The sequence below is a fragment of the Perissodus microlepis genome, chromosome 8 (genome assembly GCF_051167445.1).
Source record: "Perissodus microlepis isolate ML-2025 ecotype Zambia chromosome 8, ASM5116744v1, whole genome shotgun sequence".
NCBI lineage: Eukaryota > Metazoa > Chordata > Actinopteri > Cichliformes > Cichlidae > Perissodus > Perissodus microlepis.
Genome location: NC_140468.1, coordinates 21,877,830 through 21,901,611, shown reverse-complemented (window position 1 = coordinate 21,901,611; position 23,782 = coordinate 21,877,830). Strand labels below are relative to the sequence as shown.

At 41.2% G+C, this 23,782-nt stretch overlaps 3 protein-coding genes across 4 annotated transcripts in view; all 3 read right to left on the bottom strand.

The window, feature by feature from the left end:
• Positions 1 to 5,699, bottom strand: part of gucy2cb (guanylate cyclase 2Cb) — a 39,363-nt gene extending 33,664 nt beyond the window's left edge. For both annotated transcript variants that reach the window (XM_084938242.1, XM_084938241.1), the window contains exon 1: positions 610 to 5,699. In XM_084938242.1, coding sequence (XP_084794368.1) covers positions 610 to 811 — 202 coding nt within the window. In that variant the 5' untranslated portion in view covers positions 812 to 5,699. The remainder of the gene's footprint in view (positions 1 to 609) is intronic.
• Positions 5,700 to 5,811: 112 nt separating this feature from the next.
• Positions 5,812 to 14,181, bottom strand: csdc2a (cold shock domain containing C2, RNA binding a). The gene is made up of 4 exons (XM_084938240.1): positions 14,003 to 14,181; positions 11,069 to 11,427; positions 10,808 to 10,930; positions 5,812 to 9,432 (listed from the first exon to the last, which is right to left on the bottom strand). Exons 2-4 carry the CDS (start codon positions 11,254 to 11,256, stop codon positions 9,270 to 9,272), a joined length of 474 nt encoding a protein of 157 aa, XP_084794366.1. The 5' UTR covers positions 11,257 to 11,427; positions 14,003 to 14,181; the 3' UTR covers positions 5,812 to 9,269.
• A 1,308-nt stretch (positions 14,182 to 15,489) lies between these two features.
• On the bottom strand, positions 15,490 to 23,396 carry aco2 (aconitase 2, mitochondrial). The gene is made up of 17 exons (XM_084938239.1): positions 23,286 to 23,396; positions 21,811 to 21,953; positions 21,237 to 21,495; positions 21,056 to 21,148; positions 20,805 to 20,963; positions 20,570 to 20,720; positions 20,345 to 20,449; positions 20,120 to 20,211; positions 19,499 to 19,604; positions 19,099 to 19,256; positions 18,918 to 18,991; positions 18,397 to 18,508; positions 18,035 to 18,313; positions 17,746 to 17,937; positions 17,533 to 17,665; positions 17,323 to 17,444; positions 15,490 to 17,220 (listed from the first exon to the last, which is right to left on the bottom strand). Exons 1-17 carry the CDS (start codon positions 23,319 to 23,321, stop codon positions 17,086 to 17,088), a joined length of 2,349 nt encoding a protein of 782 aa, XP_084794365.1. The 5' UTR covers positions 23,322 to 23,396; the 3' UTR covers positions 15,490 to 17,085.
• Between the last annotated feature and the right edge of the window lie 386 nt (positions 23,397 to 23,782).

The window sequence follows — 23,782 nt, the reverse complement described above, 5'->3', positions numbered from 1 at the left end:
CTTAAATAATAGGTGTCGATACTTTTTGCATAATGGCATCATTGCAGACTGTGGGTGAGTCAAAACTAACACCAAACTGTACTGTTGTCATGTTGACCAAAAGTCAGGCTAAACTGGTATAAGATCGGTATCCTAGCTTAGTAGAACAACCGTTTTATGCTAGTAAGCTAATAAGCATTGCAGGTAGCTTCTTTGTAATTAATAGGATAACGATCTTTAATCTGCTAGTTTATGAAACTAACTAAAGAATATCTGTTAACAGTAGCAGCTTTACTTTTCTTGTATACTTTTTTAGTCTTTAATAGTGAAATCCCTGAATAATTCCTAAAACAGCTTTAAAATTGTTACTTTTGGGAAAAGCAACATGAAAATCTGAAAATAGGACTGGCATTAAAGGTTGGCAACAGTATGCAAAGCAGTAAATATAAATTACCAATAATAGTCAGTGACATATGTGTTAAATTATCAATATCTATAAACATGAGTATACCAATATACATACTGTATATAGAGAGTGCTGTTGCACTAGAGATCAAAATGTCTGATTTTGTGCAGATTTGTCATGTGGTTTGTTTGTTTGTTTTTTGTTTTAGTTTTTAATTTCATTACCCTGGGCAGCATTAATGGCTGAATCTTTCTCTATGGCCTTCAGTATTTCTCCTTCCACATACTGGAGGCTCCAGGGAGAGTCCTCATCATCCAACAGTATAACGTTGATTGTAATCCCACTCCCACATTGTCCAACACCAGGACACGATGCCACAAGAATTCCAAAGATGAACAAACACAGTAACCAGCTTCCCGAGCCCATTCTCAGCTCCGAGGTGAGTGCTTCTGTTTTTTAGCCGTTAAAGAGAGTCCATGGTATCCACCGATCCTGAATCAAGTTCAGTAAAGTCACCAAAACACTCGGAAAACTCTTAACTTATGATCGCCTTGATTAAAGCTTTGCCTGATCCACCGAGGCTTTGCTGAAAGGTTTGCTTTGAAGAAAAAATAAATCCTGTGCGAAAGTCTTCTCCTCTTTCAGCTTTCCTCTAAGCGCTACTCACCTGTTCTTTCTATGTCACCATGTTAATATACAACCTCTAAAGACACAGACACAGGCCATATAACCTTGTCAGCGCTGTGTCATGGCCTGCATAAATTAAAACTTAAAGCAAACACGCAGAGCATGGCTTGGTTGTAAGTTTGTTGATAGTCTTACACTCACAAATTTAATTTAATGGAGAATCGTACCATGAAATTGTTTTGTGCAGAAATACAGTTCAATTGGCAAAAAGGAAAACGGCCCAGAAAAAAAAAAAGATTAAACCTTGAGATATCTTAATTTAAGCAAAGGATAAGGCGTCAATGGCCACATGGGACACTTTTATCAGTAAAGTTAAAGCTATAAAACTTATAAAAATGTAGTCCAATATTTATTCTTCCTTCATCTTCTAAAGCTCTCCAGTTGAGCCAGATTGGAGTCTTTGCCAGCCCAGTTCTGCCCTTGGCTTTATATTTGACAGACTTTTTTTGAAGGGTTTTTTCTTAATCGAGGTAATATTTCTGTAATCATCCACTTTAGCAGTATTCCTTCTTTTGTGTTGATTTGTCCTCTACTACAGTTTTTGTTATTTCGCTGACAGGTTTGTTGAGGTTTTCCAGAATAATGATGCCCCTTTTATCTTATTAACTTGTCATGAAATAATAAGAGAACCGACCTCGCCTGGCTTTGTAACTCCAGGTCAATGAATTGTCCAATTAATTTTTAGCCTCTGAAAATTTAGGACAATCTATATCCCTTCAGTTAATGTCAAATTTTTAATTTTTTATAACCCCTTGAATTACAGCTGGAGGTCTGTATTTCACTCACAGCTTGACTATTTAAAATCCTCCTTTTGGGTAAAATAAAGTGGCAGAAAGCAAATCCTGTTCTCTGGAATATCATGATGCAGATTTGGGTTTACCTGTACATGAAAACTCATATCTTGACTGGCAAAATTCATCATTTAAATTAAGAGAAACCACCAGCATGGAGATAGACAAATAAAGAAAAATTGCCGAAAATGCCATTAAGAATGAAAAGAGGATATAATGATGAAAAAATCAAAGTCACAGCTGAGAAAAAAACCTCATGTAGTTCTTACACAACAACAGGCATTGGTGTCTACGTGCCACAGACAGAGCCAAACGCACAACTTATAAACGTCTGATTCACTCCTGTCTGGAAAGGACGGCAAAGAAAGGGAAAAAAAGAGAAGATCAAAGGTTGTTCAGGCCATAAAACCAATACCAGATAAGATGGCTTGGCTGTGAAACCACACATACGCTGATGATTCAGTTCACCGGTGACAACTATAAACTGAGAGTCCCCTCTCTCAGTTAGCACTACCTCTTCACCTTAATTAACATGAATGCACACACAGTCAGTTAACTCTCACGTTTAATGGTCTGAGCAGCTCCACAGTAACACGCACAGTCAAAACGATCAGCATGTGAACAAAAAACCCCACCTTTTTACTTCCTTTCAACATAAACACAAAGATTAGTGCCAACCTGACCTTGGCAGTAACGTTTGATAATGGTAATAATATACTAATAAACTAATTATTAACAATGCAATAACTATGTTATTCTTTTACATTTAGGTTTTCTCCACAACTACAAGCTGTAAGCAGCAGAGGAAAATTCTGGGATCATTGACAAAGTTAATTTTATTTTTAATTTAATTGAAACAGTTCCTGTTTTATATGCAGGCATCTTCACTGATTTTGTTTGGTTGTTGATTTCACAGCTCATGATTCATGTTCTGATCTGCTGTTTGGCCCTAATCACAGTAATCAGATGTGGCGCTGCTGAATTCCCATAAAACCGCTCTCTGCTGGATGACATGTGGCTGCAGTGTTCAGGATTTAAAGACAGTTCAGTGTAAACATCACATTTGAACTAAACAAACATAGTACTCATGAATCTGACCAAAGTCCTCTTCTTTCTGCTGCTCATTTCCTGCCTACATGTTTTAAAAATCAATTTTACTGATTTTTCTTCATAACTGGAGCATCTTCTGCTTCACTCACTTTCAGCTTCATCCCAAAGTACTACTGTATATTTACTGGGCGTATTCACAGATGGTTTTCACATGTTCTACACTGCGCTAATGCTGAATATGAAAGAGCTGCTAACTTACTAAGTGTAGTATGTGTTTTAGATGTCTCACAACTTTGTTTCTCATCGTTTCTCCCTCCCTGTTGTTGTCTAACAGATGAACTTTCTTGTCATTGTTGATTAAGATGGAAGCCCAAAAGCATCGATAACTAATTACAGGTTATCTCTGTGGTGTTGCTTGATCAGTGATCAACTCTGACTTGGTGCATGTAGTCAAGTATTGCACTTGTGTTGTGTTCTTGTCCTTGCGCATTTCTATTTTATGATTTTATTATATTTTATGGAAGCATTTGTGATCAGGATACTGATGAAACCCACTAATTAAATAACAGCCACCTCAGTAATGTGGAACTATGAAAACTTCAGATTAGCTTTTAATGCAATGTTATAACAGTAAAATGATGCTCAGCTGGTACTAAGGGCCCCAAGCTTTGCCAAGAAAATACCACCAGCATGAACCACTGATACAAGACAGGGTGGATCTATGTTGTCATGTTGTTTATACTAAATTTTGAAAATGTCCAGAGAAGATTTTGTCTCTCTTCTGTTGTCCAGTGTCAGTGAAATTGTAGACTCAGTTTCCTATTCTTAGGTGACAGGAGCGTTCTTCAGCAGCTGTAGCCCATCTGTAGCACTCTGGCTATTCTCCTCTAGCCACATCAACAAGGTATTTTCAGCCAGAGAACTGCTGCTCATGTTTTCTCTTTTTCAGACTCTACTCTATAAATGCTGCAAATGCTGGTCGTCTGTCCAGCACGTCTGGGACAAAGAACAAGCCACATTCAGAGTCACTGAAATCACCTTCTTCCTCATTCTGCTGGGTCAGCAGCTTATATTGACCATATCTACATGCTCAAAGGCACTAATCACTGCTCCCACGTGATTGCCCAATTACATATTTGCAGTAACGAGCAGTTGAAAGTGATCGATCGTGGTAAATAGAAGTCTGCTGTCTGTTTGAGATCCAATATCTCCTGTTTTTCCCATTTTTGTGGGTTTGTGTGACGTTTCAACCCACTTACTTTGTTTTTTGCTCCGTGACTTTCACTTTCTGGACATTTTCCAGTCTGGTTTCCGCAAATTGCACTCCACTGAAACTGCTTTACTTAAAGTGTCTAGTGACATTCTGATGGCAGCAGACTCTGGAGAGTACACCGTTCTGGTTATTTTGGATCTCACCTCTGCTTTTGATACTGTTGATCACAGCATCATGATAAATAGGCTGAAGGACTTGTTCAGGATTACTGGTGTCGTTTTAAAATGGTTTATGTCGTATCTATCTGAGAGATCTTTTACTGTCTGTATGAATCATGTGTTGTCTGAAACATCAGTTCTGCCTTCTGGGGTACCTCAAGGATCTGTTTTAGGTCTGATTCTCTTTTTGCTGCATATACTCCCTCTAGGCCAAATTATCAGACGTTACAATAATATTTCTTATCATCTCTATGCTGATGACATTCAGTTATACTGTTCTTTCAAAACATCTCAGTTTTATAAATTGTCGTGTTTAAATAATTGTCTGTCAGAAATCAAACCATTTTGGATTGCATTTATATAGTGCTTTTCGAGAACCTCAAAGCGCTTTAAAATTCCACTATTCATTCACACACTGGTGGAGGTAAGCTACAGTTGTAGCCACAGCTGCCCTGGGGCAGACTGACAGGAGCGAGGCTGCCATATCGCGCCATCGGCCCCTTTGGCCATCACCAGTAGGCGGTAGGTGAAGTGTCTTGCCCAAGGACACAATGACCGAGCTGGGGCTCGAACCGGCAACCTTCCGATTACAAGACGAACTGCCAACTCGTAAGCCACGATCGCCCCCATGATCTAAATGATAATTTTCTCCAGTTAAATGCAGATAAAAACAGAAACTTTGATTATAGCTCCTGATCACATGCTCTCAGAAATTAAGCAGCATATCAGTCTTTTAGACCCTTCATTTCAGTCGAGTCTCAGAAACTTAGGTGTTATATTTGACAGTTCAATGTCTCTTGAGAAACACTCTAAACAACTTTTCCGGAACTGTTTTTATCATCTAAGAAACATTTCTAAACTCAGACTACTGGCGTCAAAGGCAGAACTTGAGATGATTATTCATGCTTTTATCTCTTCTCGTTTGGATTATTGTAATGGTCTTTTTACTTGTCTCAACAAATCAGCTCTGAATCGCCTTCAGACTGTACACAATGCCGCGGCAAGACTTATAACTGGAACAAACAAGAGTTTTGGCTTCTCTTCATTGGTTGCCAGTAAATTTTAGGGTTCATTTTAAAATTTTAGTTGTAACTTTTAGAGCTCTGCACGGTGAAGCTCCCCAGTATATCTCTGACCTGTTGAAACCTCATGCTTCATCCCAAGCACTTTGTGATTTTTATCTGTGAAATGTGATGTATAAATAAATTATACTTACTTACTTACATCTACCACACACAGCTATGTAATGAACCAGGAGATTATTTCTGCTGGGACGCCTTCTAATGGGCAGGATATGGACATAAAACAAGCACAACACAAATGCATCAAAATATTTCCCAAGATTCACAGCAAAAGAAAAAAACAAAAACCCTGTCAAAAGTAAGAGGGCTCTCAGAATACCTACCTACTTACTTCTCTATGAAGCAGCACCAGTAAGGGATGGAGAAACTTACAACAACAACAACCTTTTGTGAATACCATTGTAAGTTTTATTGAAATTTTTTCTTAACAACAAAAGACAGGTGTCACAGTGATTTGACAAAAATAAAAGTGCTCGCCAACACAAACTCTTTTCTCCCACAGTAAAGAAACTACACAGATATAGTGTGCTACAATGATGTTAAGTCACACTTGCGGCCCAAAAAAAACCCCCAATAAATAAATAATAATTAAACGAAGAAGAATCAAAGATGCATAGGATATCTGACGATACCTCTGTGAAGGCTCCGACTGTGTTACTGCATGATGAATTAACACATTCTACATTAAGATTACGACAAACCGTAGAGAACATGCTGACTTCCAAAACAAACAAAACTTGCTTGTCATTTCGAACGCCACACAGTTATATTAAAAATTAGACAAAGATTACATAGAAATTAGAAACTTGTGTTAAGAAAAGGGTTTTTTTCCCTCTCGTTAACGACATAGACCGTAGCAAAGGGATCTTGACAGGGTAGTATCATAAGAGTGAGGTGTGCAGTGTTTTTCAAACAAGCTTAGTTTTGCACAAGTACTTGAAAATGCAGCTTTTAATTACCAAACGCCTGATGTTCTCCTAGTTACAAATGAAAATAAATAGGTCAATAAATAAATTTGCTGCTCTTTTTTTTGTTTTGTTTTTTTCTACAGTCATTTGCCGTGACATATGAGATTTTCTACAGTAAATTCTCAAATGCTCAACCTGCCATCTAAATTTAAAAAAAAATCAACACATTCTCCTCAGCTTGACCCTCCAGGAGGCCTTGAGAGAATGATTTCAAGAAATAGTTCAACATTTACTGAAATTTGCTTTTCTACTCACATGCTGAGAGCTCCATAAAAAGATCAGCACGGCTCTCATAGCTGTGCTCCGTATATACATACATATACATAAACTCGGCACAAAATGTAAGGAAATTTGTGTTTGGTTGATTATTTCTTTGTTGTAACAATGCAAAAAAAAAATCTTAAACACTTAGAAATCCTGTTTATTTCCCTATTAATGACACTACATTTGTACATTTATGGGTTGAGCAGCAGAGTTGAGTTTCCTGTGTTCGGTTTATCCACATGCTACTAAATTGTTAATGTCTTTTTTCTTCAGACTTCAATCATCCAATCCAACATACAACACCAAGCAAAAGTCAATAGCAGAATAAACTGTTTGGTATTGGCAGAGAAGATTTGGCAAATGTTACATGGGCGCAAGCCACATACTCACTCTGCTGCTCAACCCACAAAAGCATTGTCCTTATAAATGTGGTACCATATAAGGGGAAATAAGCAGACTTTCCGCTGGTATGAGATTTATTGTCAAGAAGCATTGTTACAATAAAGAAACAATAATCAAACAGAAATGATTTTATTTTTTGTGCTAAGTTTATATAATCAGGTAGCAGCTGGTTAGCTTAGCCTAAAGTTTTAGGATAATTGAAATAAATGCCAGGCTACCTCTTGTCCCTTTTTCTGGTCTTAATGCTATGCTAGGCTATGCTTGGCTGCTTGCTATATTTTCATATTTATCACACATAAATTATCAGCTAAAGTAGAAAATATAATGTGGAAAATATATTTTCATTGCTGTTAGGCTAACTGTTATCACGTTCTTTTAGTTTAATGATTAGAGGTCATGGTAAAGTAAACATCACTTCACTTATTACTGCTAACAATGGTCACTGAATTTGAGCAGAAATCCAGACTTTTAATGAAGCATAGGACTCAGTCTGAGAATAGCTATGTAACAAATGGTTTAACTGGTGATTCACTGTTAGGCTCTAATGGTCCATTTTCAGTACCGCAGTGTCTGAAGCTATTATTAGCTGTAATGAAGCTGAAACCACTCTCTCACTTTGTGGAACACAGCTGCAGGTGATCCTGTGCCCGATAAGGATGCAAGTATTTGATATAGTTCGACAAAGAGTCCTAAAAAGATTCCTGTGCACAGATTAGGCTACATTTGCTGGCAAGCCTTTGTAAACATAAGCACATTAACAATCTTTTGCACTCTCCACTGTTTCTGGATCAGTGTTGGCGCTAAACAGTGGAAAAAGCCTGATGTTTAGAGTTTGTATTGTGTGCGGAAAGCTTAGTTTAAACTTTTTTTTCTATAAAAGAGAAACTCAGAAGCTTGCTTTTTTGTGTTTTCTATATTTCAAATAAGATTCATTCCAGCAGCATGAGACTGAAGGTTAAAGCATTTGTCACACGCCAGAAACGTGAGAGTAGGAAACCCTGACATGAAGGAGAAATCAGTCCTATAATCTGTAAGGCAAATAACCGTTTCCCAAAGTGTTAAACTATTTCTTTAAGATCATTGACGTCACCTGATGACCCACAAAGTGAGAACTGCTGACATTAATCTCAATCATCCTCCTTACACGTGCTTTATAACACCCACATCGAAGCTAGCTGCATCTGTGCTCGAGCACAACTACAGATGATCACTCCATCCTCTGCCCGTTCCTTCACCCTCTGACCATTTCCTCCACCAACCCCAAACCCTCTGGCCTGTTTTTTCAGCAGCAGGCACACATGCCCACTGTCTACCACAAAAACTTTAGACCGTCATAGGAGCTGGCTACAATAATACTGGATTTCTACACTAGCAAATAGAAAAAATACTGTAGCGCTACAATATTTAGAAGGAAACATCTTCCTAACACGTGAAACTTCTCACAGCACTTGAGGCCAAAATGCATTAAGAGTGAATTGCAAATATGGAAAAGTTACTAGTGAAAGTATACTCATAGCTCCCATTTGGGAAAAGTAAACAACCTGGAAAATCTTGGCATTTTTTAAGTGTTTTTTCCTTTGAATCTTTCTTCTTCTTCCTCCTCTGCGGTTGTAAACATAGACATTATGGCTAAAATGAATGTTTCAGTCTGACTTTTTTAATGAACCTTGGCAGTGGTGGCACACAGTGTGAATATGTAAAATTGGAAGTACACGCATACGTCCTCTGAGCTGCTCCCAAAAACTCAGAGTGCGAGTTTGTATGGTTGAACTGTTTCATTAGCTCAAAATGCATTTCGGCCCCTAGTACATCTTTATCCAACTCATTAAAGACACTTCCTTTACAACCACTTATTTCCCAACTAAAATATGTTCCCTACCCCAAAGTAAAATTGCTAGCACCAAACCCTGAACCCCTTTGACCCCCCCCCCCAACAGAAATATTCAAACACAAATGATCAAATCATGGCCTCCAAATAAAAACATTCAAACACATACATTCAAAGCTTAACTCCCAACCCTAACTTTTATATCTAGAAGTTCACTTTCTGTATCACTATCACCTCAGGCCAGCGCTTGCCCACCGCACACCGAGCTCGGATCCCTCTCCCCCAGACCTGATCCTACCGTTTCCCTTACCAAAACATAAAATCTGAAATTAAGTCTAAACCCCTCTTCGCCTTTGCAGATCTGAGACATAAATCCCTGGTCTAGGAGCTGATGATCTGACCTGACCAGGTCTCATGCTTTGTGCCTGGATTCAGGTGGGTGATCACCACGTCGACAGCCTGAATCTTCTGGTTCTTGGGAGGGATGGGGCACACTTTGTACGTAACCTCGTCTCCTTCCATAGGCACGTACTCTCCTTCAATGCTGTTCAGGAAACAGAGACAATATAAAAGAAAAAGTAAAAACAAAGCATTTTTTCACATTTTTGCAGAGTGCTTTCTTGAAATCAAGCAACTAAAATCAAGGTCTGTGGACTTGTTTTCACGCCGACCAAGCTGCTGCATTCATGCACAACAGCCAATGAGAATTGAGTTTGAGAAATACTTCTGGTAGATTAACAAACAATGATCAGATTTCATTCAAATTTCTCCACCACTGATCTCCACCAAAGCTGGAGGATTCTACCTGTGCTATATAGACTGTATATAAAAGATGATCACAGCAACCATGACACCATCCTTTGATTTGAAAAACAGTTTTGAAGCCTCGAATACACAAATGGGATTCCAACTGCTGTTAATATAAACGTGAATTTGAGATGTTAAATGTTCAAATTCAGACTAACTTACTTGTCATTATTGACTTTGAACCAAGTATTTAAGGTTAGAGCCTGATTGATTTAATGGCAGTTAGATATTATAAGTTGATCTTGATCTATTTGTATCAGTGTTTACAAAGAAAAATTAATTTATTATGAAGAAAAATAATTTATTACACCTTTTGTTATGAAGAATAAAAAGTGAAAAAGAGACAAAAGATAAACCCTTAAGTGAGTGCTGATGTGATGTTGTATAGTTTGTCCACTAGAGGCCACTCTACAATTTCCTGATCTGAGTAGAGATGGGCAGAGTGTAAATGAGTAAATAACTACATATAACAAATGTTAGAGAATTCTGTTTCTGTTTTGTGAGTCTGAACGAAAAAAAAAAACAATATCGGAATATCAGATTTTTTAATTCACCAAATGTCTGTCTTAAAAATCGTACATTTCTGGGGCTCTACTTCTGGTGCACATAGCTACGTCAACTTTATTATCTTGTTTACGCTAATGGGGAACATAATTTATTAAAAAAAGGAACGTAATGGCTTTACCAAATAAGTCCTGAAGGTGGCGATTATGAATATAAACTTATCAGAAAAGTGTTTATTAGGTCATAAATTAAATGAGTTAGGTTAACATCTTATTTACAGTCAGATGTGTTTTTACAGCCGGAGAAGTCTCCCTCTGCTGGCCATTAGAAAGAATGCAGGCTTAAACCATTTCCAATCCCAGAGGCTATGTCCATCTTTTATATACAGTGTACAATTGCCATCTACTTCACAGCTGACTCCAATCATTAAAAAAATACATAAATAAAAAAAAGAGAGAAATTACACAGTCAAAAAATAAATACTGTAAAGTTTTAGTAGTTTCTGTGTAACCCACATTTACTTGCTGCTGATCTGTGCATGTTAAATAGACTGCACTGTGAGTCCAAAGAAAACTTTGATACCAGGACATTTCAGTGCGGCCACTCACTCAGAGATGTGGACAAAGATGTCCTCTCCTCCGTGTGAAGGCCGTATGAATCCATGACCCTGAGACCTGGAGAAGTTTTTACACACCCCTTTAAATACAGGACCTGATTTAGCTCGCACCGTCCTGTAGAGGAAGAGAGATAGAAGCAAAGAGGAAAAAGAGACAGTGCATTTTAAATAAACAGCATAATTATTTTACAAAAGCATTAGCTAAAAAAGAAAAAAACAGAGAGAGAGCACCAATAGCGCTATTTGTACTCACGCTGAGTATGTGCGAGTGCGTTTAGTAGGCAGTGGGCTAGGCAGCTCTCCGGGCTGTGGTGGTTTCCTCTCCTTCTCCCAAACCCGGCTGCCCTCCCTCAGGAAGGGAAAGGAGAGCTGCAAGGGAGTGCGCGGAGAAGTGAGGGGCAGTGGGGGGACTGTCGGCAAAGAGGGGTCAGGGTCTGACATCGTGACTTGTTAGAGTCTGGGTTTTCTTTTGCTCTCTTTTTGGGTTTCCTCCAGCAGTTTGCAAAGAAAGAGAAGGAGGAGGGTTCACACCTCCTGCATGGCACAAGCGTTGGTGAGGGAGAGGAGGCTTTTCAGAGGAGAGCTCTTACAGGTGAAGGAGTGGAGCAAACCCTAAAGTGAAGGAACAAGACAAAGGGTTAATGCCAGAAAGAGAATACGGCTTTGTCATCGGCACAAAGGTGAGGAATAAAAGTCACAACCAACAGAGAAACCCAGTATGTCCAAATACGCACAATGCTTTCTTTGTAATAAAAATGTTGTAGAAAATACTGATAAATGGACACCTTTTCAGTTGTTTTGGCTAGTGTTGCTACAAATACAGCTCAGTTTAATTTATATAGTGTCATTATGTGCCTGGAGTCTGTTTTTCTTAAATTTAATGAAACTGCAATGTGTTCTTTAAAGCTTTCCTTTACTCACATTGTTGCACTATAAACATCATGACCCCAATAAGAATTTAGAAAATGCATAAACATTAGCATACATTCATTGTTGTATAGCATCTCCAAACTCAGTGACTCTAAAATTGTTTGATAAACTGAAAAGGCTTAGTATTCCTTCAGGCTATGGAAAACAAACATCACCTCTTAAACCAATAAAGCCTAAAGGTCCCATTATGATGTAAATATCAAAGCTCTCCTGGAAGGCCACCTCATCACATATTATTAGATTAAAGTGCCGCACTCTACCGGACTGACATCCATTACAGGATTGGTCTGCATTCAAACGACGAGCTGCTTCGTTTCAGAGCCACTAGATGATGAATGCCATATTAGAAAGCTCATGAAACAAACGGCTTTGGGGCATCGCTCAACAGAGGTTAAACACCTAACGCTAAAACCTGGTTTATCAAACAAACGCAGATGCGGGCGGGTGTGTTACTGGGACCATCAGCAAGCACCTCCCAGTGAATCACTGAGGCTTGCAGGCTGAATGTTTGACAAAGACTGATGAGACGCATGTGTGCCAGACTGAATACCACAGGCTCCATCCAATATCACCCTTTCTGTTTCTTACTCTCAGTCTAAATATAGTCATGTGTAGTGGGATTGACGCCATCTTTGAACTTGACCACAGGATCCTGAGGCAGAGGTTAACAACTGGGCTGCTGTATTACAATAAATACAAGATTCAGAAATATCAATAGAAGCTACAGGAGGAGCTTATGTTGCTGGGATTTTTGAGACCATCTTTATTCTTCACACTCTGAACTCTCCTAGGCAGCTTCAGGAATAGTTCTCCAGGTTTCCTGAAAGACAGTCAAAGCTCTTATTTCATTTAAAATGGTATTTCCTAAGTTGCCTGTTATATGTAGATACGACACTGGTTCAAAGTTTTTTTTGAAAGAGCTTCAGAAATCCTCGAGAACTATTGCTCACAAGCATAAAATAGTACTTTTGCAGTACTGGGGTGAAAGTCTTGGCATATATCAACATCTATGTAAAAAGAGAGAAAATTGAACAAGTGGAGGACAAAAGAAGAGTGACAGTACTCCCACACCTGAGGCAACTAATTACCTCTGTTTATGATATGGTTCGCTGAAACCTCAGCAAGGCTTCCATCCTCTTTGATGCTGATGATATGACACCGTGTCACTGGTTGGTAAGCCCTGACCAAGTAATTGTGAAATAGACAATATATGTAGTGAAATATGAAATGGTTATATTAGAAATTTAATCACCAAACGAGCTTTAAAGATGATTTGAAAAAGCTAAATTGTGCCTAAGAGTAGCTCTAAAGGTTCGTGCTGGTTTCTGTGAATATTAAAGGATTTCAAGTCCACAGCATCCTCACAGTAGTGCTTCTGATCTCTGACTTTCTAAAGAAAAACACTGCAAATGGCTGCTGAGCGAGGGCTCTGCTGGGGATCCTGTTGGATAGACAGAGCTGATGCGGTGATGGTGACGAACACACGCGTCTGTCATCACGGCGGCACAGAGGACAGAACTGATGGCATGACTGATGGATGACAAAGCATAAAAATGTAGCCTGAATAATTCAGAAACTTGACAGGCACAGCTTCCTCTGTCATTAGCCCATATATTAGGCTGAGAGTAGGCCACTAAAATGGATTTGTCTAATGAGTCTGCACTGTCAGAGCAAATATTTTAACCAGGAGGGGTGAAGGCTGATCTAGAGGAAGGAAGGGGGCTACAAAAGCTCCGAGGAGACAGACAAAAGGCCAAAAAGAAAGCACCTCCCTGCCTGTGAAACTGTGGCCGTCTGTGGTCCTCTGCATCAGTATGGGACACACGTCAGCTCCCCCCCCACACACACACACACACAGAGCCTGTCTTTAAACTTTACATCATCCTTTTAAAGAGACAAACCGCCCAAATGATTTTATGGTATCATTTGTGAGTCTGAGGAGTCTGAATAATTCAGCAGCAAATAAGCGCCCTTCAGGCGGCTTGTTTCCAGAACATTCTCACACAGCGGCAGCCTGAGACAAGAAGGCGAGAGGATGCTCCACTAACGGCGAGAAAAACCCCACACCTAACATACACTAACACGCAGAGGAAGAAAAAAAGAAGAAGAAGACTATAGTAAATGTTAGCTCTGGGTTAGAAAGCAGAGATTTAAACACAACACTGCCAGAAACCGCCGCCGTCGGCCGGACGCAGAGAAGAGGAGGGCTGGATGCGTAAATCTCTCCATCAGCCAGATCGATCCGACGATTACTTACTGTAAAAGCGCCGATCAGCTGTCAGGTCAACACGTCCCTGTCCTTTAATGTGGCGTACGACAATTATGAAGTTAAATCTGCGGGGGCATGTGGCGGATAAGTCAGTGGATCTTGGTATGGACGCGGCGCACACGGGTGGGATGGGAGGAGGAGAGAAAAAAAAAAGCAGCAGCAAATGAAAAGGAGGCAGCAGAGATGGGGCGGGGGTGCAGGAGGTGGGGGGGGGGGGTTGGTGGTGAAAACAACGGCTTCCCTATCCTACACCCCACTCTTTGTTCTCTGCGCGGAGGGAAGCATGTTTTTTAATGTTTTAGCAGTCTCGGGTGCTTTAATAGTGTGAGACACGATGGTTTTATATGAGTCACAGGCCTGTGCTTGAGTATCCTTTAAAATTAAAAGTCATGTCAGCTTTGGTTTAATAATAAGACACAATTTCATTAGTGGTCATGGGCACCTCTTTGACAGCTTTCCATCAAAAGCTAGTTTAACTGGAGGCTTGGCTCGCATGTCTCAGATGACTGAAAGCTATCCTGTGTCTGATAACAAGACATGAGTTTAGACCTTCCTCTCATTCATTCTTTGCAATAATTTGTGTCCTGTTTACTCTCCTGTGCTCTTCTTTTCCCCTCTCACTCCTCAACCTTCCAGAGGTCTCTTCCTCTTAAGAAAAGGGGGTTCTTCTTCCCCACGGTCGCCAGTCACTTGCTTAAAAAAAGGCTTGCTGGGGTTCTCTCTTATATTGCGCAGCTGCACCTGCAAACGATTCTTTTTGTTAACTGTACAACCCAAATTCATTAAAGCATTGAAGTTTGCACTTTAATATTAAATTATGGATGAAATTTGGTCATTATTAAAGCTCCCTTCACTCCAAATCATTTACTACAGCAGCTGTTCTTTATTACATAGAGAAACATTGACAATGTTGAATCTACACTTCTTTTTCTTATATTACAATATTTCAGGAATTAAATATGTATTTAAATTTCTTTACAGCTGCAGCCTGTATTTTTGCAGTTACACATCTTCACTGTCTTGTAACTAAAAAAATTCCTCCCTGAAAATCATTTCCGGGCCTTTATAGCCATCCCGTGTTTCTGTGACATTTCAGAACTGACACTTTGTTTAAAATAGCTGGAAACATTTTTTTCAACTGATTGGCTTAGAGGAAAAGGACCAGAGGATTTTTTTTTTTTTTTTAAAAATGGTTACCATAGTGTTAGTCGTGTGTAAAAATATGTCACATTCCCACCAGATCCACACCCATCTGACTACACCACTATTTACAGATTTTTTTAACTGTAGGAATCCAAAGGTCTTCAATCAATCCAGAATATCAGAAATCAAAGACCAACCTCGCTTTCTATAGTCTACTGTTTATTTCCAAATGTGTGAAATATATTGCGAGGATGTTTTTTTAAAACATTTATGAAGAGGGAGAAAAGAAGAAATCAGCTCATATGAAGTCACATCACTAGAACACAGGCAAATAAGTGAGATCTGTGAATTTTTATTGTTTGTACAACCCACTGCATTTCTATAATACAGAAAAGATCATTTGTGAGGAAGAACACAGAAAGCACACTAAAGCGGACATTTGACATACACTGGTTTAGAATCGGGAGGAGGTTAAATCCTTCACCTGATGTGAGCTTCATCGGGTACCAGGAAGTTTGGAAAAGCATTAGTCATGTGGAGGTTTCAGAGGGACCTTTAATTAAACTGACACCCTCACAGATCACCGGTCTGGGTTTCTTATGAGAGTCCTCATTAACATGTTTTTTAAAACTCTGATTGGTCACAATTATTTTAAGCATTTCCCCAACAATGCCATCGTATTTATTGGTGGAGTAAAAAAAAAAAAAAAAAAAAAAAAAAAGGAAGCAAACCAAAGTCCTCCAAAAAAAAACAAAACAAAATTAAACCAAAAACCTGACGATATAGGTTTGAAGAGGTCCAAGTTAACCCTGTGCTTTTATGGAGGTGCAGGTAAGTCTGCAGAAAAAAAATAAATAAGTAACACATAAATAACTGGGAGTGGGTCGGCTGAAGTGCTTGATCTTGTAAAGACACAAGGACTGATTGGGAACAGTTTAGGGATATTAGCAAGGAAAAAAAAAAAGAGTGCAAGTCACTGTATCCACGAGCAGCATTAAAGCATGTGGTTTGTTGTTTTTGTTTGTTTTTTGTTTTGTTTTTTTAAATACAGCATGAAATGTAACACCATCTTTTGGGTCTTAAAATGAATATGTACTGTAATGAAGTACAACCAGACAAAGGACCCCCTCTCACAGTTAGATACACAGTAATCTGATGTTCAGTGCGTCCCACATGTTGCAGCTAAGCTGACTGAGTTTCCCAGAATGCCCTAGATCAAATTCCTAGATAAAGGAAAATATGTTAAACTTGGTGTTAAAGTGGGCATTTATATGAAGATGGATGTTTGCTACGCAGCAAACCACATCCTCGTGGCCACCAGGGGGCAGACGAGCTAAACTTCAGGGGGAATAAATACGTGCATATGGCTTAACAACATTTGGATTTTTGACCTTCACTAAATGGACTAAATGGGCTTAGACATGCAATGCACGGCAGCTTTTAGCTGTTTAGGGTGAACTTTGGAATAACACTGGGACAATTTGGATGAAGCCAAACATTGCCATGCAGAGGTCAACACAATCCTAAAGCAATAAGGTGATTGCCCTCTACACTGCAAACGCACTAGCAGAGCATCAGCTTGCAGCGTATTATGTCACCGATTAGTGTGTCAAAGTGTGCGAGTGTGTCCCTCGTTTTTTTGTTATAACAGAATCTCTAATCGGTTATCAATGATTCACTGAAACATGGCTGCTTACAATAACTCTGTACTGATGAATTAAATTTTAACATCGGAGCAAACTGTTCCACGGTGAACATTAGCTTCACACTTGGCTCTACGTTTAACTCTTACAGGCATACAGACACATTAAATCAGCCAGAACTGTAAGATAATGCTGACGATGAAATAATCATTATACTTTATCCTCCTTATTCTTCACCATCCTCACCAGGGTTCCCCCCCCCTCTGACAATCATCTTCCTCATTCTCAATGCTGCATCTCCTTCATCCTGTTGAGGGCGGAGCCCGCCTGGAACCATTGGATCTGTGTCTCGTTGAAACTGTGGTTGAGCTGCAGGGTCTCCTCAGTGCCGTCGCTGTGTTTTAAGACTGCGGTCAGAGGCTGCCAAAGATGGGAAAAACAAAAAAAGGAGAAGACATGATTGTTAACAAGAATATCAGTCATGTTTATGACTGCTTTTTCAGTATTTCTTCACCCGCTCACCTTTCCTGGAGCGAAGCTTTTAAGTCCTCTGATGGAGATCTTGTCGTCGGGGCGGATCTTGTCATAGTCTGATGGGTTGCTGAAGGTCAGGGGGAGCAGGCCCTGCTTCTTGAGATTTGTTTCTGAGGATATGACAAAATCAGGTTGAGGTGCGAATTAAGTGATGCTACTATCTACGATTCCTCTGCTCATCTCATGTTTATGCAGTACCGTGGATTCTGGCGAAGCTCTTGACAATTATAGCTCTCCCTCCCAGATGCCTGGGCTCCAGTGCAGCATGCTCTCGGCTCGAGCCCTCACCGTAGTTGTCGTCACCAACCACAACCCAGGAAATGCCGTTGGCCTTCGCGCAACATGACAGAAAGCATGTCAGAAGAGATTTCTGGTTTTAAATGAGACTCAGTGATTCCTTCTGGTCTTTACCTTGTAGTGACGGGCCACGTCAGGGACTCCTCCATACTCTCCTGTCAGGTGATTCTTGATCTTGTTGACAGCATCGTTCTCGCTGTTGACCGCACCGATCAGCATGTTGTTGGAAATGTTATCGAGGTGACCGCGGAACTTCAGCCAAGGTCCTGCGGCGCTGATGTGGTCTGTGGTGCATTTTCCCTTCACCTGCACAGATAGACAGACCCCAGTGTATAAACATTTTGACTCTGATCAGAATTTGAGGGCCAAATCTGACAGACCAATGCCCTTTCAGGACCCTCACCTTGATGAGGACCTGCATGTTCTCCAGATCGTTTCTGTGCCACTTGTCAAAGGGCTCCAGCAGCTGCAGGCGGTTGCTCTGAGGGTTGACGTCCACCTTGAGGCTGCTGCCGTCAGCAGGAGGGTGCTGGTAGGTGTCCTGGCCAGGGTCAAAGTCCCTGGATGGGAGTTCATCTCCATTTGGGGGCTCCAGCTTGAACTTCTCCCCGCTTGGGGTTGTAAGGTAATCTGTCTCAGGGTTGAAGTTTAATGTGCCAGCGATGGCGAGAGCAGTGACGATCTGATGGACGAGAGGAGAGGGGAAGGTTTAAGCTGTGAAAAGGAGGCTTGTGTGTAGTGTGGGCTGATTTGCTGTGGGTTTACCTCGGGGGAGGTAACGAACGCGTGCGTTGCGGGGTTAGCGTCGTTCCTGGCAGTGAAGTTTCTGTTGTAGGAGGTGACGATGGTGTTCTTCTCTCCCTTTTTCACATCGCGCCTGAAACAAACGAAAAGATTGCACTTTTCCAAGTCAAGGCTCCACAGAGCAACAGCCACTCTAAAACCAAAGCCCACCGAACGGGAAGACAGAATGTCTTTAGCTAGCTAAAAGAAGCAGTGTTTTAATATGTTAAGATTAGTGCTGTCAGCGTTAATCTCGTTAAAAGGACGTTAATGCCATAACTGCATTAACGCAGCAAATCTCATTTAGCGAGTTAGTGCGGATCACCCTGTGCGTGGAGCTGGACGGCACTAACACATTAACGAGCTAACCACGCTAACGCGTTGACGCTGTGCAGCCCCACGTACTGGGCGATCCACGCTAACTCGCTAAATGAGATTTGCTGCGTTAATGCGGTTATGGCATTAACATAATGCAGTCAAACACTTTGAGACAGAGCATCTACCTGTCCCACTGTCCAATGCAGGGTCCGCATGCATTTGCAAGGACCACACCTCCGACATCTCCAAGGATCTTTGACTGCAGGAAAACAAAAACAAAAAAAAGGGTTAAATTTAGACTTCTTTAGACTGTTGTTACTGTAATGAAAGTGCAACTCTCCGCTGCTTCCGTGTGCCGACACTCACATATCCATCTCTCTCAATGGTGGCACGAATCTGCTCTGAGCCGGGGGTGACTGTGAACTGTGCTTTACACTTCAGGCCTTTGTCCAAAGCCTGTTTGGCCACAGAGGCGGCGCGACCCATGTCCTCGTAGCTGGAGTTAGTGCAGCTGCCGATCAGACCTTTAAAAAAAACAAACAAACAAACAAAAAAAAAAAACAACTTTATAACTTCATCCACTGTAAAAATAACCCAATTCAAAACATGCACGTCTCCTTCTAAATAAGCAGGCACCTAAATGTAGCTTTATGTAACTGCTAAAGGAGCTCTGTAATTGTAATCTGAGCTCTGTAATTAGAAGTCCATAATCACATGAAGTACAAACGAAGCCCTGAAGCTTATTCATCAGTGGAGAGTTACGTACCAACTTTCACCTCAAGCGGCCAGCCGTTCTTTTGAGCCGCAGCACCGACTTCAGACACTGGGTGAGCCAGGTCAGGAGTGAATGGTCCATTAATGTGGGGCTTCAGCTACACACACAAACAGCACAATGGTGAATGGACCACACAAACTTCATCATTACGGGCGTGTATGTATCTCTCACTTGCACTCTTCTGATTTATTACAGTCATGATCAGTTGTGTTGGTGCAGAAGGTATTTAGAGATATACTGAAAAGCTGTGACAGCACTCTGGGATATTACAGTCTTATAGTACCTCTGGGGCAGAAAAATGACAACAAAGCAGACCCTTCTGTGATAATGTAACTTGACAGTAATACAAAAAAAACAACATGTCTGAAAACTGTATTAAGCCTAAGAGGGTCAATTATTAAGCCTGTGGCCTCTTTGAGTGATGGGTAGGTGCCAACTAGGTCAGCAGTTATCTACTAGGCCTCAAATCAGCTAATACGAGTCAACAGTGTGTTTAGTGTCCAACATCACGATGGTGAAACTTCTTTAAATACATACAATTTACTGGGTGAAGTCACAGTGGCTATAGCCATCTTTTACATACATTCTGTCTCAACTTAAAACGGGACGCACCTCGTCCAGATTGAGCTCAATGATTTGGTCATACTCGCAGCCTTGATCCGGTACCAACAAATCCGAGTATTCATCAGCCACAGCGGCGATCTCTGAGAACAGACACGTGGAATCAATGAGTAGAGTTTAAAATGACACAACTCTGCAGGTCTCCATCACTCGCTAGGTGATTATGAATGTATTTAAAAAGGACGCCAACACATGAGCTGTGACCTCAGCACACACCTGCACGTCCAGTCTTCTCCAGGTAGGTCCTCATGCGGTGATTGTAAGGAAACACGGAGGTTGTTGCCCCGATTTCTGCTCCCATGTTGCAAATAGTGGCCATTCCTGCACACACAGACAGGCTGTAGTTAAGCAAGTTATTCCGCTCTTGCTGTTTCTTGGTGTTCGGTACAGGAAGTTGTACTGTATGATCACTTTGAAGCTCATAAGCTTTTGATTACTAACCCGTGCAGGAAATGGAGTCAACTCCTGGTCCATGGTACTCTATGATGGCTCCAGTGCCTCCCTTTACAGTCAGGATGCCGGCCACCTTCAAGATGACATCCTTAGGAGACGTCCAGCCGGACAGGGTGCCTGTCAGCTTCACGCCAATCACCTTAGAGGAAGACACAGAACGTTAATGAAATGACAAAAAAAGAGGAAAAGACAGACAGCAAGATGAACTTTGCAATCTGCTAACCTTGGGACACTTGAGCTCCCAGGGGATTCCCGCCATGACATCTACGGCGTCAGCTCCACCCACTCCAATGCAGATGCTACCAAGCCCACCACCGTTTGGCGTGTGGGAATCTGTGCCAATAAGCATTACTCCTGGATAGGCATAGTTCTCTAGGATGATCTGTTAATACACAAAAAGCATTGTTATAGCCCAATAATCACAGCTGTCATAGTCTGACTGAAGCTCTGTTTGCACGTTTAGTAAAAAAATACCTGATGGATAATTCCAGAGCCAGGTTTCCAGAAGCCAACGCCATATTTTGCCCCAGCACTGGACAGGAAGTTGTAAACCTCGTGATTCACGTCCTATGAAGAGAGTCGCGTCTACGGCTCAGTTTCAGGTTATATTTTAATGAGAAGAAGTCGCCACAGTGTGGAAATGGAAATGGCTTACCTTTGCTCTGGCTAAATCCTCGGGTCCTCCAATCTGAGCCTCAATCAAGTGATCGCAGTGGATGGTGGAAGGCACAGCCACTTTTGGCAGCCCGCTGCTGATGAACTGGAGCATCGCCATCTGGGCAGTAGCATCCTGCATGGCCACGCGGTCAGGACGGAGGCGCAGGTAGGTGCGGCCGCGATCGATCTCCTGGTTGTGGGGGTCATCGAGGTGACCGTACACAATCTTCTCTGACAGGGTGAGGGGACGGTTGAGTCTGGAGAAAAAATTAATAAATAAAAATATTTGGGAGATTGTCAGATCCAACAGAAGAAGATTCAGTGAGGAAAATGTAATGAGTAGATGCGTGACAGAACTACAATCTCCCAAATCACAGATAACACATTAAAAAAAGGGACCTGGAGGGAGGATTGTGTAGTTGATGATAACAAATGGCACTACAACTATGACGAGAAACTGTTAAAGGGAAAACAAACACTACAGTCCAAGCATTCAAACAGATAAGCCGAGTGTTGCAGGAAACATTGATGTGTGCCACAGCAAATATAGAGCAGATCAGGGTAGTGCTGACCTTTTTCGCACAATGTCAATGTTGGACTGGAGCTTCTCGTAGCTGATGAAGGAAGTGGGCTCAAAGCGGCTCATGGACACTTTGGCCTTCGCTCTGTACGCTGTGGAGATGTGCAGGCGCCGTGCACCATGGCCCAGGGCCAGCTGGAGACGGTACCGTCATAAAAACAAACACAGTGTTAGCAGAACAACAAAGCAGAGAATGACCATTCCTCGACACAAATCTGGATTTACTTGAGTGTAAATATTTTTAGCACTTTGGTCGTCTTTTGAAAATCATTGTGAGGCACAGCTGGAAGAGCGGGATTAGTAACAGCTAAGCTCAAAACCATCCAGAATGGGAAGTTAACTTAGGAATGCTATTTTGCTCCCAGTTCTCAAGTGTCACGTGTGAGAGTCACCGCCCCTCCCCAGAAGACTTGCCAAAAATACTTTGTCAACCTTTGGAAAGAGTGTCAAAAGTCCCCTCAAAACATTAGAAGCTCTTTAATGTGAGTACAGTAATTCAATAAAACCATAAAATGTGTGTGAGAGACTTGATTTACAAGGAGCAGCAAAGAACCGGTGTTAAAAGTGCCTTTGAGCAGGGCGCTAAACCCATATACTCACTCCAGAGAAGACTAAGCCTCTCCACTTGTGTGGCTGTAATCTCAAACTTGATTGTTGAAAGATGAATATTAATAAAAGGGAAGTGAGAAGCTGGTAATCTTCTGTTACGCCTTACAGCTGAGAAGCAGCCATCAAAGTTATCAATTAATCAGTAAATGTATACTTTACACATCTAATCGTAGGTTAAAGCTCCAAATCAAAGTCAGCGAGGGGCTCGGACTGCCTCTCTGCCACCAGTGAGTGTTTATTATTGCTTCTCTCTCGGTTTAAGCCGCATGTGACGTCTAATAAACGTCAGTGACAGTTCAATGCGGGTTCATATAATGGGAGTTTTGACACCTGTTGGTCTCTTAGGCCAACAAGAAAACCTGCGGTTACTGCATGTATTACACACATCACTCGGCTTTAAAGCTAACTGAATAAATATGTTTGCTTTGGGCCTAGAATATGTTCTATTATTTCATATCTACTTCCCTGTCTTGCAGGCTGCTTCTCTGTGCGTATGCGGGGAGCTCTAACCTTGCGGTTAACCTTGCTGTTAAAACCAAAACTTGTCAATTACAGCAGAGCCATCCACGGTCATTAGACAGCTCCGAACAGCCACTGTAACGCCCGGTAAACGGAGTCACTGTAGTCGTGATTTATTAAGCCTGAGTCAAACTAGCTAGATGCGTTCAGAGCAGCCGGGACACGATGACCTGGACAACTAAGCAGTGCTAGTGTCTCAGCTTATATCTCCACTTTAGCCTCTCTCGGTGCTTGAACTGGGTCAGCACAGCATTCAGTCAGATTTATTAAATCTCATAGAGAAGGTGGCATCCGCCTCGGCTGGACAAATGCGATGAAATTAGTCAATTTGTCTCTTACCTGGAGCCGAGCGACCGTGAGACAGTAAGTTGCCATTTTGTTCACTGACAAAGATGTGAGGGTCGGTGATGACGTAACACAGTTGTAAGGCGGCCTTCTTCTTCTTCTTTTTCTTTGGAGTTTAACGTCCAGCTGTGACACGAAGCGTGCTGCCGCTTAGTGGAGAAAAAAAAAAACGCTTCTTCCTTCTTCATCTGCTTCTTCTTCTTCTTTGTGTTTAACGGCGGTTGGCAACCAACGTAAAGGAGCATTACCGCCTCCTACTGTTCCGGAGTATGGGTCAATCTGTATCCAAAAAATAGAATAACTTGGCGTTTTACTACCCTTGTCGCACAGTGTTGCCTTGAAGCAACAAACCAATATCTGTTTGGGGGGGGGCAGGGTGTCAAATTTTATGATTGATATATTATTAGGGACCCCAGAGCTCCCCCAAAATAGGGAGAAATATTTTTTTCCCCAAAAATTAAAAAGTCATGCAGTAGAGGGCTAAGCTGTGC

What these genes read in the sequence shown, in the direction of transcription:
- aco2 (XM_084938239.1), bottom strand. Translation starts at nt 23,321, where the DNA reads ATGGCAACTTACTGTCTCACGGTCGCTCGGCTCCAG. An exon ending in AGGATTTAGCCAGAGCAAAG is followed by an intron (nt 21,149 to 21,236) that starts GTAAGCCATTTC and finishes CTCTCTTCATAG; the next exon opens with GACGTGAATCACGAGGTTTA. An exon ending in ACATGCAGGTCCTCATCAAG is followed by an intron (nt 17,938 to 18,034) that starts GTGAGGGTCCTG and finishes CTATCTGTGCAG; the next exon opens with GTGAAGGGAAAATGCACCAC.
- csdc2a (XM_084938240.1), bottom strand. Translation starts at nt 11,256, where the DNA reads ATGTCAGACCCTGACCCCTCTTTGCCGACAGTCCCCCCACTGCCCCTC. An exon ending in CGCACTCGCACATACTCAGC is followed by an intron (nt 10,931 to 11,068) that starts GTGAGTACAAAT and finishes CTTCCTCTACAG; the next exon opens with GACGGTGCGAGCTAAATCAG. An exon ending in ATCTTTGTCCACATCTCTGA is followed by an intron (nt 9,433 to 10,807) that starts GTGAGTGGCCGC and finishes TTTCCTGAACAG; the next exon opens with CATTGAAGGAGAGTACGTGC.